This window comes from Odocoileus virginianus, chromosome 19 (assembly GCF_023699985.2).
Source record: "Odocoileus virginianus isolate 20LAN1187 ecotype Illinois chromosome 19, Ovbor_1.2, whole genome shotgun sequence".
Classification (NCBI taxonomy): Eukaryota; Metazoa; Chordata; class Mammalia; order Artiodactyla; family Cervidae; genus Odocoileus; species Odocoileus virginianus.
The window spans coordinates 25889191-25910130 of NC_069692.1; the positions used below are offsets into that span (position 1 = coordinate 25889191).

Sequence of the window (20940 nt, forward strand, 5' to 3'; positions counted from 1 at the left end):
TTTTTTTTTCAGGTTTCAGAGGGTTTTTCTTGATTCTCTGAAATTCTTTCTTTTAAGAAATGAGTTGGTTGGTTAATGGAGTTTGTGTAAGTTCAGTGCTTATTTTTTAGATGTGGTTTTCTAATTTTGTGCCTTTGTTCTTTTTATGCTAGTTTAACTGATGAAGAATCCCGGAAAAACTGGGAAGAGTTTGGAAATCCAGATGGGCCTCAAGGTGTGGTAAATGACGATTTAAAAAATACTGGGGTTAAAGTATTGCGTGTATTATGAAAATGTTAGATTTTGATTTTCTTAGTTTGTGAATAGAAAAGTTATAACCGCACAGAGTTAAATGGATACGTAAATTGAGTTTCCTTTACTTAATTTTTCTAGAGATTAGTTGTAAAGATAGATCTTTGATTTGATGAGAAGAGTAGCCACTGTCATTATTCATCATTGACAGTTAGCAGTTGATAAAAATAGGATGAAATATCTGTTTTTTTCTTTACTGACTAAACATTTTACCATATATTCATAGTGTTTACATAAACTCAGGACATGTAAATGGATTTAAGTGTTCTGAGAAGAAGGAATTCATGTACTTAGATTTTTTTTTCTTCTGGAAAAATTTGCAGTTTCAGATATAAACCATTTCACATCAACTTTTGTGTATGAGACACACATAATAAGATAATCTTAAAGCTTTTTGGAGGTGACAGAGGAGGTAGAATTTAGGGATATAAATAAATGAAACTGAAGTGCAGACTCCTCAAAAGTACTCTTCCTGTTTTAGCCACAAGCTTTGGAATTGCCCTCCCAGCTTGGATCGTTGACCAGAAAAATTCAATATTGGTGAGTACACTTAATAAGACACATGTTAATGTGTTGGATATATCTTGGTAATATAAAGAAAGCATTACGAAGAAAATCCCAGTATACTGTTTCTAATTTAACTGTGTATGATAGAAACTTTACTTAATGGAGAAAAGAATTGGTTTTTATTATTACATTCAGGAATTTGGGGAAATGTACTCTAGTGTAGTTTTAGAACCTTCAAATTGTGGTGATTTCTTTTGGATGTAGTTTCAGATTGGGTCTTACCGTTGGTTTAGGGAACTACTTTTCTTATGGTGTAGACATTTATCGCTAAGTAGTACTCAAAATTTAAATTACCCTGTATCCCACATTTATCCAAGCTAAATTATTAATGTGTCCTAACATAATGGTATATATTCTATATGGTACTTTAAGGGGCAGCAGGATGATCAGACTTCAACCAGCGACGAGAGGCTGCAACTCTTAAAACGTCAGAAATTATCTTAACCTGTTGTTTAGGAATTCCCTACTTCTCCTTTCTTGAAAATAATTATCTAGGCGCTATCTTTGAAGGAATAAAACCCAGTCTGTCATTTGTAACATTTGTTCCAATCCTTACAGTCTGTCATTTGTTTTGAAAATGGCTGTTTAGTGTCATTTTATGGCTATTTATTTACATGTTTTCTTCCAGGGTATATAGATGCTGTATATAAGCATGTTGAGGGAATACTAGAGAAGAGAAAGTTTGTTAGCTACCAGATTTAGGATTGAGTAGTAGGACAAAAATCAGACCAATAGAAATTACTTGGAAACAACATTATATGTTCTGTTTGATATTGAGGCAAAGAAGCCAGGTTTTATCATTTATTTTCAAGGCACTAACTACTTGCAAAGATGTGGATGACCCTTGAACAACAGGGGCTTGAACTGTGTAGGTCCACTTATATATGATTTTTTTTTTTCCAATAAATACAGACTAGAGTATTCCACAATCCATGGTTGAATCCATGGATGCAGAGCCACAATATGGAAGGCCAGCTCTAAAGTTATATGTGGATTTTCCACTGCAAGGAGGTTGGTCCCCCAGCCCCAACATTGCTCAAGGTCAACTGAGGTTGGCTCTCTATCAGCATGTTTCACATCCCTGGGTACTCTGTTACCACCAATTTATATAAAGGACTTGAGCATCCCTGAATTTTGGTATCCTTGGGGGTTTTGAAACCAGTTCCCCTCAGATACTGAGGGATGACTATGTATGCTGCAGTTTCCCTATCTACAAAAAGAAAATAATAGTGGTACCTTCCTCACAGAGTTTGAAAGTAAGGATTCAATGAAATACATAAGATGTGCTTTTAATAGTGCCTCCTCCATGTAAGCCTCAAAATAAGTGTTCATGGAGGTTGTAATTTACCTCATGAAGGAATGATCTTTTTTTTCCTTTTTTTCAATTCAAGGTTTTACTTGTATATGGCTTGGCATTCATGGTTATCCTTCCAGTTGTTGTGGTAAGTTCCAGCTCTTTTTATTAACATTTTTTAGGGAAGAGAATGGGTGGCATGGTTTGGGGTCTCCTTATAAGATCATAATTTGTGTTAGAATATAATCCATAATCCATTAATCCTTGAGTTTTAAGAATTTTATATTCAACTATTCTTTAAGGTCTTCTAAAGGTGACATCACTTTAGTATGTTAAAATGTGTCTCCTCATGATTCAAAAGTTACACACAAATGAGATAATACAGATATATTTAGAATTTAAAATGAAAGTCTTCTGTTACCACCTCCCCCAACTCCATTTCTCTGTTGGAGATAATCACTGCTAAGTTTGTTGATTACCTTTTCAGATCTTTTTCTATGCATTAAATGTATATACACATTTTAAAAAATGTGGTCTTACTGTATATGTCCTGTGACTTTTTTGCTTCATGCAGGAGTACATGTAGAACAACCTCATTTTAAAAAACAGTTGCATCAGTTCAGTCAGTTCAGTCACTCAGTCATGTCTGACTCTTTGCAACCTCAAATATAGAGATACCATAATGTTTATGATTTCATTGTTTATTACCTTCATGACTGGTGGTGTTCTTACTGATCTTAGGGTTCCTATTAGTCCTGTAGTGAGGCTAACAATTAACCTGTCTTGCTTTCTTCATAGGATTGTTGTGTTAGAATCCAATTGTATGGAATAATGTGAATGAAAGTAGTATATCAACTGTAAAATTGCTCTTACGCTTATTTGTCAAACATTTGTTGAAGACATGCCATGTGTCAGAAACCAACTTGTTGCTTACAGCAATGGGTTGTTTCATTCCTGTTTCGTCTGTAAACAATTTCTAGTTGTTTACTTAAATCTTTTAATCATATATATGTAATGAGATAGGCTGGTATTTAGGCATCATGCAGCATAAATACTTGCCATATAAATCATTTGAAATATATAGTAAAGGTATTTGTTCTAAAGAGCAAATTTTTATTGGTTTATGAACATTTAGAAAATTTGACAATAAACATTCTGCATCAAAATTAACATTTATTGTGGTTTTCATGCTTTTTTTCTTGTTTAATTTTGTGTCTTAGGGCTCTTGGTGGTATCGCTCAATACGCTATAGTGGAGACCAAATTCTAATACGCACAACACAGATTTATACCTACTTTGTTTATAAAACTCGAAATATGGATATGAAACGTAAGTAAATTTAAGTAACTGTGCTAGTAAATTATTTTCTGAGTCATTTATGTGGAATTGGTATATATATTCAGTTGGAGAAATTCCATTTTGTAGTTTTAGGGATATTCAGTTCATTATAGCTAAAGCTGGAGGAAGATGCTAATACCCTTTGTCATATTTCTTGATCTGTAGTTCTGTTATTCTCATTCACTCAGCTATATGTATATGTATATATTTTCCCTTCAGAGATTTTATGGTAGAGCTCCGTGTGGACTAATTTTGTAATAATTCCAGCTAACATTTCTTGAGTATTTATTGTTGCCAAGTATTGTGAGGCACTATCATGTATTAACTCATTTAATCTTTGTATGCTCCCATAAATATGTGCTGTTTTTAAGCACATTTTATAGATGAAGAAACTGAGCTCAAGGATACACAGTAAGTGACAGCTAGGATAGAACTCAGGCAGTGTGGTTCCCAAGCCAGTACATTATACCATGCTAATGGTGTAAAGTAAGTCGAGGTCTTAGGAGTGTTTAAAGAAATTTGCCAAAATATTTCATTCCCAGAGGCTTATTTCAGAATTTATTATGACATAAAAAGTAACATCCTGAATACTTTCTTTGATTCCATAAAGCTAGCATTGTAAATTTTATCCCTGGAATACTTTATATTACTTTTCAGAATCACTGCTCTGTTGAAGTCTTACACATTAAAAAAAAAAAGGACATACGTTTAAAATTGTGCTTCATGCGTGGATGCATTTTTTTCCCAATACCTCAGTAGACTTTGTCATATTTTTGTGTTTGCCAATTTTATTAACTTTCTTGGTAATGAGAAAGAGATTTATCTTAATCCCAGGATTATATGACTGTGTGAGCTGATTTTATATTTCTGAAGAATGAGCAGGTCTTTTATTTCTGAGGAATGAGTGAATGTTACCCTCCCTTGTGCACATGTACACTGTTCTTTGTGCTGGATTGAAATATTAATTTATAAACATTCTCCCTTTTGAAAATATTTCATGTTTGTAACCAGTTTTAATATGTTTTTTGGATCAGTGATCTTGAGTTCTGTTTCATTTCTGAGGGTGGTACTTAGCCTTACACAATTCTTTCAGAAAAGCTTTGTTTAGCTTTATTTAATTTTGTTTGGTTAGTTATCGTTGGTTTTAAGACTGGCACCGTTTATATGCTGTCTTAGGAACTGTTCTTTTCATTCAAACATTTGAGGGTAGTAATAGTAATAGCTCACACACATTACTACGCTTATGTGTATCAGGCACATATGAAGAAATTGAGGCCCATAGAGAAGTGAAGAATATTGTCTTAGGTCATTCAGCTAGGGCTTGAAAGCTTCGGGGTTTATGCACTTAACTCGTATACTGTCCTGCTTTTTATGAGAACATTGCATGCATTTTCTGCCATAAGGTGAAGATTGATAACTCTAGTGCCAGTCATTAAAGAGCTTGTATAGACTAAGAAAAGTAACACTAATGTATGTGACCTCAAATCATGTGTATTTCAAGGAACACTGTTCCCACAAAGCCCTCCATGATTCCATAATAAAAATTTTTATAAATTACAGTATATTTTAGATGACTCATGGCATTGAGGAGTCATGAAGTGAAGAAACCTGAAGCCCTTTTTAACCCCCTTTTTTCACAAAGCAGTTAGTAATGTCACACAGAATACTTGCTGTTGCTGTGTAGCTCAGGGAACCCTACTCATTGTTCTGTGGTGACCTCAATGGGAAGGAAGTCCAAAGCAGAGGGAATATATGTGTATGTATAGCTAATTCACTTTGCTAAACAATAGAAACTAACACAGCATTGTAAAGCAGCCGTCCTCCAATAAAAATTGATTCTTTTTAAAAAAGAAATTTTATGTGGAACACATGATTACATCTAGAAACCAATGCTATTTGTAGTGGTTTTAATGCACCTAGTTGCTTCTGGGCCCTTAATTTGACATGTATTTCTATTTACTTGTGATAGGTAATATTACAAACACTTTTTAAAAATGAGATGTTTCTTTTGTTGCGAGAGAAATTTTTACCTGTTAATATGGATTTTAGCATTGTGTGTGACTAGAAAACTGCCTCCCTCTAGTATTAATCTGGTATCATTTGGGGTGGGTGATTAAGGGTTAGTAAATTTATTTTTCTTCATATTTCTTTTGTTTTTTTTAGGTCTTATCATGGTTTTGGCTGGAGCCTCTGAATTTGATCCTCAGTATAATAAAGATGCCACAAGCAGACCAACAGATAATATTTTAATACCTCAGGTTAGGCCTGTCTCCCAAATTCTTTGATAAACATTTAAATATTAAAGTTTATGCTTTATTAAGTGAACATATTTTAAAATAATTATTTTATTTTCCCTAGCTCATCAGAGAAATTGGCAGCATTAATTTAAAGAAGAATGAGCCTCCACTTACCTGCCCTTATAGCCTGAAGGCCAGAGTTCTTTTACTGTCTCATCTTGCTAGAATGAAAATTCCTGAGACCCTTGAAGAAGGTATTTTGATTCTACTGTCTGTAGGGTTTTAGTGGTACAAAAGCATTAGATTTAATTAGGCCTCATGGTACAGTGTTTTTGTCACTGTTCTTTTTTGCTCAATCAGATAATTACTCAAGGACCTTTTAAAAACAAATCTATATGCAACATACATAATTACTTTCACAAATACTTTGAAGGTCTTAGTAAGTCAAATGATTTGGCAAATGTTAAAATGTTGTATTTCAAGGTAAGAGAATATGCTATGAAAAATGTCTAGTTAATTTCAGATTATTCAATAATTCGTGATGACTTTTTTTAAAAAAAGAATTTTGAAGCTTTTTGCGGGGAGGAAAAATGGATTTCACAACAGATACCTCAGTCAGCACCACTAGTACCACCACCATACTCCAGCTGCTGCTGCTGCTAAGTTGCTTCAGTCGTGTCCGACTCTGCGACCCCATAGACGGCAGCCCACCAGGCTCCCCCGTCCCTGGGATTCTCCAGGCAAGAACACTGGAGTGGGTTGCCATTTCTTTCTCCAATGCATGAAAGTGAAAAGGGAAAGTGAAGTCGCTCAATGGTGTCCGATTTTTAGCAACCCTATGGACTGCACCCTACCAGGCTCCATGGGATTTTCCAGGCAAGAGTACTGGAGTGGGTTGCCATTGCCTTCTCCCCGTATTCCAGCAGCAGTTACCAGTAAAGTGTCTGTTTAATCTTTACTTAAAGCTTCATCAGTACTTGAAGCCATCTATTCTACTTAAAAAAAAAAAGCAATAAATTAGGACTGTGATGTCTCTAGGAATGTTGTGAATTTGAGTGTCATCTTTTTTCACTTGCATTATTTCAATTGCAAGTTTTAAAAGAGTTATTATCCTTAGGGAATAAATTTTCTTTCTCAATGAACCAACCCACCCTCTCCCCCTGCTTTAAGCCAATAATGCTATCAAATGCCTTTGAAAACAAGGTCAGTTGATGCTCAGTGATTAATGATAGTACCATAGGCTACGTATGATGGAATTAAGGTACACTATTTAGGCATTGTTTATTGAAGTTGCAAAGTAGCTGGTAATTCTGTTCCTAATATTCTATATAGATATGAAGCCATCTCCATTTTTACCAATTATATAAGGAACAGGAAACAAATTTATTTTAGATTATCAACTCCACTGAATGATCTCAGTGGTTAACTATTATTGCAGTATAAGTGAAAGAATCTCTCTCCCCTCCTCCTATCCTCTCTCTCCATTTAGTTGACATTCATTCTCAGTCTTAGTCTTTGGACTTATCCAAAATTATAGAAACTTAGATGCACAAGAAAAAAAATTTCGAAGTTCTTCAGTTAGTGAGGTTATGATTAATTTTAAGACTGTTACCAGAAAAAAAGGTAGGGAGTAATTTATAAAGCCAAAAACCATAATATTAAAAGTTTGCCTTTAAAACATCTAATCTAAGGATTTTCTGACTGACTTTTTGACTTGGTGCTGCCGTGGAGAAACAGTTGTGTTCAGCCTGTAAAATTCTGAGGTCATAAAAATTTGTTCGACAAATTTAGCTTTAGTCTTGGACTACAAGTAATAAAAATGTTTTAGTATAAAAGAAGAATGATTTGTTTCAGGTGTTTTATTGTTTTGCAGATCAGCAATTTATGCTGAAAAAATGCCCTGCCCTACTTCAAGAAATGGTTAATGTAATCTGCCAACTAATAATAATGGCCAGGAGCCGTGAAGGTGAGGAGGAAGCATAATTATGTTGTACTTTTTCTTGCAAGCATATAGTACAGGTTATAATTTTAAGATTTGTGGGAACCTAATATATTTCTGTCTGTAAGTTGAATTAGCTTTCCCAGTTTTGCTTATGGTTTTTCTTATTTTTCCTGTATTTTCTATCATGTAAAGTACCACAACTTATGTTTTTTAATTCAGTTTTTTCATTGTTTTATTGTTGTTTTTTTATTGTTTGCAAAGATTTAAAATATCCTTCCTCTGAATATTTTTAGAATTAGGTTAGCAATGAGTTTGAAATAATTCTTTTAAGTGCTATAATGATGATTCATCTGACATGTAGTGTTTTTTGCATGAAGGGAAGAAAACAGCAAGGGAGTTTATGGTCTGTAATGGAAAGAGACCCTTAAGAAAGGAGGTAGTGGTTGTGTTTTGTTGCTATGAATGATGTCATTTTGTGGCATGACATCAGTATGTTCTTAATACCAAAAATGTCTTATGATTTACTGGTTTTGGAAGTGGTGCAAAGAATTTTTCTATTAAAATCAATGGTTGTTGCTGGTTAATGTACATTTGACCAAGTTTGTATATTTTCTGTGTCTTATCCAGTAACTTCTAAAGGAAAGTCAACACTGTGATCATAAAATTTGAGGTGTTAAGGGTGTTCACATGGATTTGTGTTTGTTATGAATTTTGTACTCTGAACATATAAATAGTCCAGCCCTGTTTTTGCTTTTCCTCCTGTTCTTTCTAAGAAAGGGAGTTTCGTGCTCCAACTTTGGCATCCCTTGAAAACTGCATGAAGCTTTCCCAGATGGCTGTTCAAGGCCTTCAGCAGTTTAAATCTCCCCTTCTGCAGCTCCCTCACATTGAAGAAGACAATCTTAGAAGAGTTTCTAATCATAAAAAGGTAATTTGCCACTTGAAAATTAGTTTTAAGCAGTCTGTCATGTCATTTAAAGGTAACATGAATGAAAATTTTTCTTGAAGTGGTTACTATGAACATCTTAGATTTACAGTGTTTCAAGCATTCTAAAACTATCCCTCAAGTGATTCTGTTAACACTTTCTTGAATAGGTAGAGCTTTTATTCATACTACTGAAATGATTTTACTACTTTGGGGGGGTGTCAAATTTTTAGCAGTTAACACTTTATTTTTATGTTGCCAAAATAAATGTACTGTGTAAAAATACACTGTATACTTTTCATTTATTTCATTAATGGCTTAAAGCTTGAGCAGTAGTTTGATTATGAACAAAAAATTAAGCATTCAATATACAAGTAGATCATATAAAGATAATTCTTATTTAGGAATTATAGCATATAGATTATGAGAATGAATTGTGTGTGTGTGTGTGTGTGTGTGTGTGTGTTAGTCACTCAGTTGTGTCTCTCTGTGACCCCATGGACCACAAGCCCACCAGGCCTCTCTGTCCGTGGAATTCTCAAGACAAGAATACTGGAGTGGGTTGCCATTTCCTTCTCCAATGTGAATTTTAGTAGTAGTAGTGTAGTCGCTAAGTCGCGTCCAACTCTTGCGACCCCACAGAGTGAATCTTAAAAGACACAGCAGAAAATGTGTATAAATGAAAAACGAGGAAATGCAGGAAAAAATGGAATGAAATTATAATTTTAAACATCACTTTGTATATATTAGACAAAGAGGATAGAAGATAGATATTGGACTTGATAGTAGTAAGGTAGAACTAATAAATGTATATTAGAAATTTATATCAGAACACTCTTCTCTCAAGTAAGTGAGTTGCTCTTTTAAATTTGATCACATTTAAAGTCATAATTGAAAACTTCAGAATTCAAAAGCAGGCATTTCACATGCCTCATGATCTAATTCCTATCTGTGAAAGTAAAAATTAATAACTGGCATCAAATACTCAGAAATTAAAAAACCTTCTCCTTGGTATTCATTTAGCCAGGACTGGTATTACTGCAGTAACAGATAGCTATATTTAGAAAATAACAAGAATGAGAATATTGCATAAGTTCAGTTAAGTCGCTCTGTCCTGTCCGACTCTTTGTGACCCCATGGACTGCAGCACGCCAGGCTTCCTGTCCATCACCAGCTCCTGGAGCTTGCTCAAACTCATGTCCATCGAGTTGGTGATGCCATCCAACCGTCTCATCCTCTGTCGTCGCCTTCTCTTGCCTTCAGTCTTTCCCAGCATCAGGGTCTTTTCCAGTGAGTCAGTTCTTCGCATCAGGTGGCCAAAGTATTGGAGCTTCAGCTTCAGCATCAGTCCTTCCAGTGAATAGTCAGGACTGATTTCCTTTAGGATTGATTGATTTGACCTCCTTGCTCTCCAAGGGACTCTCAAGAGTCTTTTCTGATGCCACAGTTCAAAAGCATCAATTCTTTGGCACTCCTTTCTTTATGGTCCAACTTTCATATCCATACATGACTATTGGACAAACCACAGCTTTAACTAGATGACCTTTGTTGGTAAAGTAATGTCTCTGCTTTTTAATAGGCTGTCTAGTTTGGTCATAGCTTTTCTTCCAAGGAGCAAGTGTCTTTTAATTTCTTCTAAAAAAAACAATTAAAAGAATATTGTAAAGTAAAACCTAAAGAGTACAATCAGCTGTATACTTGGAAATAAATTTGTATTCTTAAAAAAAAAAAAATTTTTATCTTTAAAATTAAAAACAGAGGTCTGCAAACTGAACAAATTAAATGACAATAATTCCTGCTTGGGTCAAGAGTCTATAGGAATGTTACTGTTTTTTTCTTTCAACTTTAATTTTTTCTAATTAAAAAAATAACTGCTTATTAACTTTGTAATAAAAAATTCTTAAATTTCCTTGTAGAAAGGGCTGTGAAATGCAGTAAAGTTGAATTTTCTGCTTTTAAATGTATATAATTTTAACATTTTTCTAAAAGCTTTTGGATTTTGTTTAGTAAACATACTAGTAATTTTCTTTTTATGAAAAGTTTCATGGCTTTGGGATTTATTTTCTGTCTTCTTTTAAATTTAGTTCAAAATTAAAACTATCCAGGATTTGGTGAGTTTAAAAGAATCAGATCGCCACAATCTGTTGCATTTCCTTGAAGATGAAAAATATGAGGAGGTTATGGCTGTTCTTGGGAGTTTCCCGTATGTGACTATGGACATAAAGTCACAGGGTAAGTGAGAGGTTTCCTGTTGTTTCTCTGTTGATGGACTGGTTCTTGTTTATTTGGCTCAAGGTTCTCAAAACATTTCACTTCATAACTTTTAATTAGACTTTGTAGAATTGTAGTTTACCTGTCAGATTTGCTGTGATGAAAGATGTTGTAGAGTTAGTAGTTTTGGTTTGAGAATGCTTTTGTTCTGTAGTTCAACTTTAAGGAACATCTTAACTTTTCAAATGGAAGAGATTTCCAAATGTTTTGAAATATTTCTATTGTTAGTATAAAATAGCTGCTTAGTTCTAAAATTAATTTTTAAAAAACCTAACTTATTTATGTGTATTAAGCCTGGAAAATCACCACACTCTGTGCCACATTTCATGTGTTTTTCTTGACTTACTTTTGTCTTTATGTCTGCTTGGAGTGGAAAAAGAGATAGAGATTATTTTTCTACTTACATAATTGTCCTAGAATTCCCATTTTACAACTGAACATAATATTTTAGAATGGTGACAGATTCAGAGATTATTCTGCTCCATTCCTTCATTGTGACATTATTCTGAGCTTTGGCATTTACGAAGTTGCTGCTGTTAGAATATTCTTGTGGGACCAAGAATACAAGATATGTTAGGAATTGTTCCTGTTTTTAAAGGGCTTGTAGTTAAGTTCATTTTATTATTAAGACTTTTGGGGATGTATGTAGCAAATGTGTTTGAAAAAAACAAACAATGCAAAAACATTGCAGAAAACATCTTTAAGGTGCTTTTTCATTTAAACAATATTTTGAAGTTCTTGCCTTAAAAATTAAGTATCTTTAACATTGCTAAGAATACTAGTTTGCAGGCATTTGATTATACAGGTAAAATCTTGTGAGTATAATGTTTGTACAATTTAGTAGAGTGACAGAACCCTCTTTTATATCAGTATGAGAGAAAGCTTTGGTAACCCTCACAGTATACTGTATTTTAAAGGATCTGGACTTGAAACTTGGCGGTGCCAGCATAGCCCTTTTGTGGCCTTGGGCATTTTACTTTATTCCTTAACCTCAGTCTCTTTAAAGAATTAATAATGCTTCATAGAGCTAATTTAAGGATTAAATGAGTACTTTGTTGAAGATATCTTCTGGAGAAGTTTATATAGAGTAGATAGTAAATTATTTTTTATTTAGTAGCCTTAAAATTCTGTATGTTTGAAATAAAGTCTCAGATTGATTTGGATAAGTTGTTTTGCTGTTTGCCTTGACATAGAGACTAGTTTTTATTTATTTTTTCTTATATCTTACAGTATTGGATGATGAAGATAGCAACAACATCACAGTAGGATCCTTAGTTACAGTTTTGGTTAAATTGACAAGGCAAACAATGGCAGTAAGTAGTCTGTATTTTTATGCTTTGAGAGTTTATATGTTAAGATATTTATGTTTATTTTCTCATTTTAAGTTATATATTTTGAAAGTCAAAACTATAGTTTTGAAAATCTAATTTTGCAGATTCTATTAGCCATTTTGAAATTTTGATTTTAGATTTTCTCATTTGTTTTCACACACACAAAGTTGAAAGATAGATGAATTCTTTGGGTGATGATTTGTTAATTCCCTATAAAGCATTATAATGTAATCTGGGTATCTTTCTTAAACTATAAAATATTATACAGAGATTGATTATTGATTATTGTTGAGAATTTCGTTACCTACCTGCTCCTTTTTAATCAGTTCTTGAGAGAATTTACTCCCTTTTATTTTTTATTTTAAAAAGTACAATAAAATAGCTCTTTTCCTAATTATGTAAAAATTTATGCTGCCTGGGAAACAAATTTAGGCAATGCAGAAAACTATGGGAAGAAATTAAAAGCACCTAAAATTCTATCACTCTGAGATCATCAGTTTTGAAGCTCATCCTTTGAGATAGCCTGATGCATGGAATACCCACAGAATTAAAATGATATTGATAACATGGATCCCGTATTTCACCCCTGCTTCCTTAGGAAGCCACCTTGTCAGACCCAGATGACCAGAACTCAGTCTTGTGTAAATCCTTTTGTATCTTTCTCCATGCTCATGTTTACTATCTGGAGCTTTTCAGTGCATATATGTACATGCATACATATGTATGCTGGTACTGTTCTCATTCTTTTTCATTTAATCTAGTCATATATATGTTTCCTGCATCTTGTTTTTCTCAGTTTTTGTTACATATTTGTATTACTTCCCAAGCTAAGTGCACTTCCCAAGTTGCAAGTATAGTTGTAACTAATTTTTACTAAACTATAGTATTTCAGCTCAGTTTTATTGAACCAGTGGTAGATTTTAGCCTCTTCTGCTCTGAGGTTTATTGGGCATCTGCAGGAAATATGCTGCATTTAAAACCCATGTCTATCTTTCTGGCTTACTTCACTCTGTATACTGGGCTCCAGTTTCATCCATCTTATTAGAACTGATTCAAATGAATTCTTTTTAATGGCTGAGTAATATTCCATGGTGTATATGTACCACAGCTTCCTTATCGAAAAAGACCAATACAGTATACTAACACATATATATGGAATTTAGAAAGATGGTAACGATAACCCTATATGCAAAACAGAAAAAGAGGCACAGATGTACAGAACAGACTTTTGCACTCTGTGGGAGAAGGCGAGGGTGGGATGTTTCAAGAGAACAGCATCGAAACATGTATATTATCAAGGATGAAACAAATCACCAGCCCAGGTTGAATGCATGAGACAAGTCCTCAGGGCTGCTGCACTGGGAAGACCCAGAGGGATCGGGTGGAGAGGGAGGTGAGAGGGAGGATCGGGATGGGGAATACATTTAAATCCATGGCTGATTCATGTCAATGTATGACAAAACCCACTACGATATTGTAAAGTAATTAGCCTCCAACTAATAAAAATAAATGGAAAAAATATAGGCACTTAAAAAAAAAAATAAAACCCATGTCTAAAACCTCTGGTAGAAAAAGCATATTTTGTAGTTGTTGTTGTATTAGTTGCTCAATTGTGTTGGACTCTTTGGGACCCCCATGGACTATAGCCTGCCAGGCTCCTCTGTCCGTGGAATTCTACTGGAGTGGATAGCCATTCTATGATTCACAGTAGGATGTATCAAAATAAAGATACTGATTTTATGGTAGCAGATGGTAAAGGAAGCATTTGTATATATCATGGACTCTGGATGAGAGGTGCCTCCTGGGAGATGAGGCTGCTCTAAGCCGGTGGCCAGGGTTAGGTTTCGAATGCAAACTACACTGCCTACGTGCTTTGGAATTCGTAGCCCGAGAAATGAGCACAGAGTTGTCCTTGGGCTGTTGACATTTCTCAGGTAATTGTTAGAAGAAAAAGCAGACGTGGCCTGGAGAAAGGGGAAGAATCAACTCTTTATCTTCTAGTTCTAGTTTCAATTGTATTTCAATGTAATTATTAGAATTCAACTGACAAATGAAGAAATGAGCAGAGATGATAGAATTAGGCTAGGCGACGACAAACTTTTTCTCTAAAGGTTGAGTCAGTAAATATTAATATTTTTGGTTTTCACAGGCCATACAATCTCTGTAGCAATGGCTGAACTCACAAATGGGCGTGGCTGTATTCCAATAAAAACTTTGTTTAAAAAGCAAAAAATGGGCCATAGCTTGCTGGCCCCTGCATTAGGCCAACAGTTTAGAGCCCAGTAGTTATCATCGTTTTCACTTGTTAGCTTTAATAATTCTGGGGAGTTTATGGAACAACCCACTTGTCATGTTCTATATAGAGTCACATTGGATTCTTACTGGATTTCAAACTCTAAATTTATAGTGTCTACTGATAATGAAATGGATTATTGGGTGGGTGGGTATGTCTCGGACATGTAGATTTTCTTGGTGTTCCACTTAATTATATCTAAGTTGTATTAGCAATATCGCATACAATCATGAATAAACTAATATTGGTCTCATAAACTTTTGAAGTTAGCGTAATATAATGTATTCAGATTCTCATAACTTTAAAATAGTGATGTCTGATTACTATTAGAATAAAAGTAAAAATTTAAATTATGAAATGACTGACTTTATAATAATTTTACATATTTTAAGGCATTGCATTTATAAATTTAAATAGACTGTACTTTTCAAAATATATTCAAGACAGATGTGAGATATTTCAGAAGGTAACTTCTAAGGTGTCCTTTAGAGATGGCCAAATTTGCATACATACATCATTTAGTAATTGCTAAAAGCCTCCTGTCTAGCCATTTGTTTGTCCCCACCTCCTGTAATTGTCAGCAGTTAATAAACTTACTGATAAGGCTTCCCTGATGGCTCAGTGGTAAAGAACCCACCTGCCAATGCAGGAGACAGGGGTTCAGTGCCAGATCCGGGAAGATCCTACATTCTATGAAGCACCTGATTCCGTGTGCCACAACTGTTGAGCCTGTGTTCTAGAGCCCGGTAGCCGCAACTGCTGAGCCCACATGGCGCAGCTGCTGAGGCCGCTACGGCCTCAAGCCTGTGCTCTGCCACACGAGAAGCCCCTGCAGTGAGAAGCCTGCACATGCAACTCGAGACTACCTCTGTTCTCCACGACCTGAGGAGAGCCGGCACAGCCAAAGACAAACTCGCTGATAATGTGTACTGAAAGATTGTTTTATGTGAAGGTTAAGTATCAGTTGGACAAAGTTTCTGTTTTTCTTGCTCCCTCTGCTCTAGGAAGTGTTTGAAAAGGAGCAGTCCATCTGTGCTGCAGAGGAGCAGCCAGCGGAAGATGGGGTAAAGCCTGAGTTTACCTATCTGTCTTTTCTGGTAAAAGAACTTGATTTAGTTCTCTGATGGATTTATCTTGCTGTGGGAGAATCATTCACTTTCCTAAAACATTTTATTAGTTTAGCCATTTCCATCTAATATTTACTCTGACTCCCAGATGAAGCTATTGCTGCAATGTCTGAGTGTGTGTGTGTGTTGTGATTTATAGCAGGGTGATACTAACAAGAACAAGACAAAAGGAGGATGGCAACAGAAGAGTAAAGGACCCAAGAAGACTGCTAAATCAAAAAAAAAGAAACCTTTGAAAAAAAAGCCTACACCTGTGCCCTTATCTCAACCAAAGCAACAGAAACAAAAACAGGCTAATGGAGTCGCTGGGAGTGTAAGTTTATTATCTATGTAAAGACTATCATTATTATCATCTTTGTTGAGGTCTGAAATACACTAAAATGTTCAAATCTTATATGTACAGCTCCTGAAGTTTTATAAATGTATGTACCCATGATCCCAGATCAAGATATAAAACCCACCAGCACCCTAGAAGGCTCCTTGGTCCCTTCCTCAGTCAGTGGCCCCTCCATCCACCCCCACTCCCTTCCCCACTGTGCTGTTATTACCATGAATTAGTTTTGCCTGTTGTTAAAATGCATGTAAGTAGAGTCATTTGGCTGCTTTCATTCAACATTGTCTTCGACATTCTTCAGTATTATGTGTAGCAGCAGGTGTGTGTGCGTGTGCGCGTGCATGTGTGTGTGAGAGAGATTCCATTTTATGAATATACTATAGTTTGTCTGTCCTGTGATTGGTAGACATACAGGTTTTTCTAGTTTTTGCCTATTTGATACATGTCACTTTGTGGACATCTATTTTTCTTTGATATGTGCCTATTAGTAAAATTGCTGGGTCATAAAATAGGTGTATGTCTAACTTCCCGAAAGAGCCCATTTTCTAAAGTTGTACCATATTATGCTCCTACCAGCAAAATATGGGTCCAGTTATTGTACGTTCTCACCAGTACTTGGTTTTACCAGTCTTTTTAATTTTAGCCACTGTAATGGATCTGTAGTTGGTATTTCTATGTGTGGTCATTTTTGTATTTACCTTATGACTAATAGTATTGAACACCTTTTCACATGCCTACTGGCCATTTGGATATCATCATTTATTTTTGGATTATTTGTCTTCTGACAGCTTTGTAGGATTCTTTTATATATTGTGGATAAGTGTTTCTTTTAACTCTCTTAATGGAATTTTAGATGATTCTTATTAATAATAAAGTCTGTTTCAGAAATCTTTATGGTTAAGTGCTTTTGTGTCCTGTTTCAGACATCTCTGCCTATCCCAAGGGCACAAGGAGAGGTAGATACTTTGTTTCCTTCTATAAGTATTACTGCAGTATTTTACTTGTTATATTTAGCTCTGTGATGCATCTTTCATTTTTGTGAATAGTGTGAGATTGGGATTATGGGCCATTTATTTTAGCACCATTTATTGGAAAGCTGTCTGAATTGCGGTCGTAATTTGTTGTAAAATGAGTTACCTTAACTGTATATGTGGAAATCTCTTTATGGGCTCTCCTTCCATTGATTATTTGTCTCTTGTGCCAGTGCCACACTGTCTTAACTATTGTGGCTTGAAGTTTTAAAATGGAATAATGCCTCAAACTCTTTTTTTTTTCTTTTTTAGTCCTCAAGCTCTTATTTTACTTCTTCAAAATTGTCTTGACTATTTTATGTCCCTTGCATTTTCAGCTAAAATTTTAGAATAATTTTGACAATTTCCACCCCCAGAAAAGCTGCTGGCACTTAGATTGGTATTGTGTTTAATCTTTGGTGCATTATGGGGAGAATTCACAGGTTAACAATATTGACTGTTTTTATTCATAATTATGCTTTATCTTTATTATCTCCCTTAATTTTTCTCAGCAGTGTTTTATGATTTCTCTTGGCAGAGAATGACACACCTCTCATTAGATTTACTCCTGTGTATTTGATGCTTTCTAGTGCTATTGCAGACAACATTAAAAAAAGCTCATTCTTCAGTGTTTATTGCTGGAGTATAGAAATACAGTTGCCTTCTAGATATTTACCCTGTATCAAGGATTCTTGATGAATTGACAATAATTGTAACAATTTGCAGATATTTAAAAAAGATATTTTACATACACAGTCATGCCATCTGGGTATGAAAACAGCTTTTTTTTTAATCTTTATGCTATTTCATCCTTTTTGCCTTACTGGTGCCAGCCAGAACTTGCAGTAGTTGATTTGAAGTGAAGATGGCAGTCACCTTGTCTTGTTGGTCTTATGGAACAAGCATACATTATTTCACCATTGAGTATGATGTTAGCTATAGAGTTTTTGTGGATATACTTTATCTATAATATCAGGTGAAGGAGGTTTTCCCTCAGTTTGGTTTTTTATTATGAGCATGTGCTGAATTTTATTAAATACTTTCTCTCCATATATTGAGATGATTGTATGATTTTTCTCCTTTCTGTGGTGAATTATACTGATGAATTAAAAAATTAAATTATCATTGTATTCTGTGAACAAATCTCATTTGTTATAACATAGTATTTTTAAACTATTTATCTGGGTTTGATGATACTTTGTTTAGGATTCCTGTAACTATTTTTAGGAGAGAATATCAGTTTGTCATTCTTGTAATATTTTTGCCAGGTTTTGGATTACATTTATGCTGGCCTCATTAGTTAGAGATTACTCTCTCTTTTTCCTGGAAGGGTGTGTAAGATTGGATTTGTTTCTTATTTGGAAGAATTACATAGAGAAACCATCTGGTCTTGGAGTTTGAAAAAGAATTTAGTTATACAGTCCATTTCTTTAACATAGTCTACTTTTTTTCTCATATCAGTTTTAGTAAATTGTGTTTTTCAAGGACTTTGTTTCCTCTGACTTGTCAAATTTATTTAAAGAGTTATTAATAATATCCTTATTTTTGGTGTCTTTTGGATCTGTAGTTATGTGTCTTTTATTCCTAATGTTGGTAATTTTGTGTCTTTTCCTTTATCAATCTTGCCTAATTTATGAATTTTGTTAATCTTTTTAAAGAACCAACATTTAGTCTTGTTTGGGTTTCCCTTTTTTATATCTGCTTTCTCTTTAATTGATTTCTGATATGTATTTACTTCTGATTTCTTTGCATTTAATTTGCTATTCTTTTTCTTGCTTCTTGAAATGGACTAAGTATTTTGTTTGGGACATTGACTTTCCTTTTTGCATTATACTATTAGTTATTGAAGATAATATTAAGCTCCCAAAGCAATACTTTTCTATTAACTTCTCATTATACTGTATAAAATATTATATAATTGATGTTTTTGAAAAATGAACCAGTTTAGCAATTGTTGTAGTATATTTTGCAAATAGAAATAAAATATTTTTTTTGTTTTATCAGCTATGAAGAATGAATAAGCAGATAAGTCAAATGTTAAACAAATAAGCAGATAAGTCAAATGTTAAACCTCTTCAGCTTGACTCCCACTTATTTATATATAAGAATGTTCATGACAATTTTTAATAATTCTATATCAATAGTGAAACTGTAGTCTTAAGCCAGTTTAATTATAGTGACCGTAGATTAGTTTCAGGGACTCAGGATGTATTCACTGAGACATTCAGAACTTTTGTGGTTGCTTTTTCCTTTTAGGAAGCTGCAGTAAAGGAAGATGAAGAAGAAGTTTCTGACAAAGGCAGTGACTCTGAGGAAGAGGAAACCAATAGAGACTCTCAGAGTGAAAAAGATGATGGTAGTGACAGAGACTCTGATAGAGAGCAAGATGAAAAACAAAACAAGGATGATGAAGCAGTAAGACATAGGTTTAAATAACTGGAATTATACCTCTGATGATAGTTTTGGTTTTTGTTGTTGTTTTTCTTTTGCTTACTTATATCTCTTTGCTTGTTTTAAACAATACTAGTATATTTTATACTGTTGCATTACTTTCAGACAATGTTTTTGAGAGATGGTGGTTGTAATTATGAAGAAAAATTACTTCTGACAAGGACTGGAAATCCTAATTTTCTTAAATCTTACATTGTTAGATAAGAGTAAGACCTGGGTCTGAGGTGAACTCAGCTTGTTCTCCTAAGGCAGTTTTTTGTGTTGGAGATGACTCTGGAAATACGAGGAAGGAAAGGTGGGTTATGAAATAGGTAGCAGTTACTTGGAAGAGGTTCTCAAAAGTTGCAGGCAGTGTTTAGGGTAAAGAAACATTACTGTGGGCTCTCATGTCAAGAGTTTGGTTAAGGGAGAGGCTAATAGTTACAGAATGCCACCTTGTTTCAAGAGGTGTGTAAGATGTTCAGGAAAAGGGGAAGTCACTGAGGGATTAAGATGGTGAGGGTATAGGGAATAGGAAAAAATCTCATGGCATGGCATGAAGTTGCACATGACTTATGAGAAGGCTACAGAAAAGAATATTTGGTGAACAAATAATGGCCCATAGATGCTCACTGCAGATGAACCATAACTTGATCAGCCGATTTTTTTTTTTTTTTTAAATGTTTGTGTTGTTCTTGACTGGGCTATTGGTCTAAAAGTAACTCCTGTGGTTTAGGAATTTAAGAGAGATTGCCTGAATAGCCTCTGAAGCAAAAGCAGAGGCTGGGGGAAAAAAAAAGGGAAAGGGCAAAGGATAAAAGTATAAGGAGATAAAGTACTTGCCTTTGGGATGGGAGAAAAATAAGGATGTCTGTTTTTAGCAGTTGCTGGCCCTTCAGTGTTTTCGTACTTTGAGAATTAAGTTGGTTGCCATGAAATTAAAACCTTTCAAAGAAATCATTACCCCTCCCTTTCTTTCAGAAGGAGTTGACATATTTCTTTCTGATTATGGCTCAGTGGGTAGGAATCGTCTGCAGTGCAGGAGACACAGTAGATCGCTAGATTAGGAAGATCCCCTGCAGAACGGCATGGCAGTCCACTCCAGTATTCCTGCTTGGAGAATCCCATGGACAGAGGAGCCTGGCAGGCTGCAGTCCATGGGGTCGCAGAAAAGTTGAACACAACTGAGCGACTAAACACAGCATCCTTGCTTTGACAGAGTTGACATATTTCTTTCTGATTATATTAGGGTTAGTAGAGGTGACTTTAGGGTTTTGATAAACTGATTTCTTCAGATGACCAAAAATACATTCATTCAGTTAACAAATAATTATACAAATAACAAATATTAATAGGAATACAACGCCAAATGTGAAAGTTTCTGCTCTTGAATGATGGTAGCCTGAAGGGGAAGGCAGACTAGTGGATAAACGTTACAGTACAAAGGAGGCTCTGCATATTGTGCAAGGGGCAGTGATGGCACAAAGAAAGGCGTGATCAACTCAGCTCTGGGAGGATGGTCTGTGGGACCCAGGAACTCCTCCTTTAGG

General features: G+C 34.7%; 1 protein-coding gene across 2 annotated transcripts in view; it reads left to right on the forward strand.

Moving 5' to 3' along the window:
- Nucleotides 1–20940, forward strand: part of SEC63 (SEC63 homolog, protein translocation regulator) — a 70873-nt gene that overhangs the window by 40077 nt on the left and 9856 nt on the right. The window contains exons 5-17 of one of the 2 annotated variants that reach the window (XM_020892365.2): nt 153–214; nt 773–831; nt 2250–2300; nt 3373–3481; nt 5654–5748; nt 5849–5981; nt 7601–7693; nt 8443–8597; nt 10679–10826; nt 12096–12178; nt 15494–15553; nt 15756–15929; nt 19217–19375. In XM_020892365.2, the coding sequence (XP_020748024.1) occupies nt 153–214; nt 773–831; nt 2250–2300; nt 3373–3481; nt 5654–5748; nt 5849–5981; nt 7601–7693; nt 8443–8597; nt 10679–10826; nt 12096–12178; nt 15494–15553; nt 15756–15929; nt 19217–19375 (1381 nt within the window). The remainder of the gene's footprint in view (nt 1–152; nt 215–772; nt 832–2249; nt 2301–3372; nt 3482–5653; nt 5749–5848; nt 5982–7600; nt 7694–8442; nt 8598–10678; nt 10827–12095; nt 12179–15493; nt 15554–15755; nt 15930–19216; nt 19376–20940) is intronic. The other variant, XM_070450010.1, reaches the window with a different exon arrangement.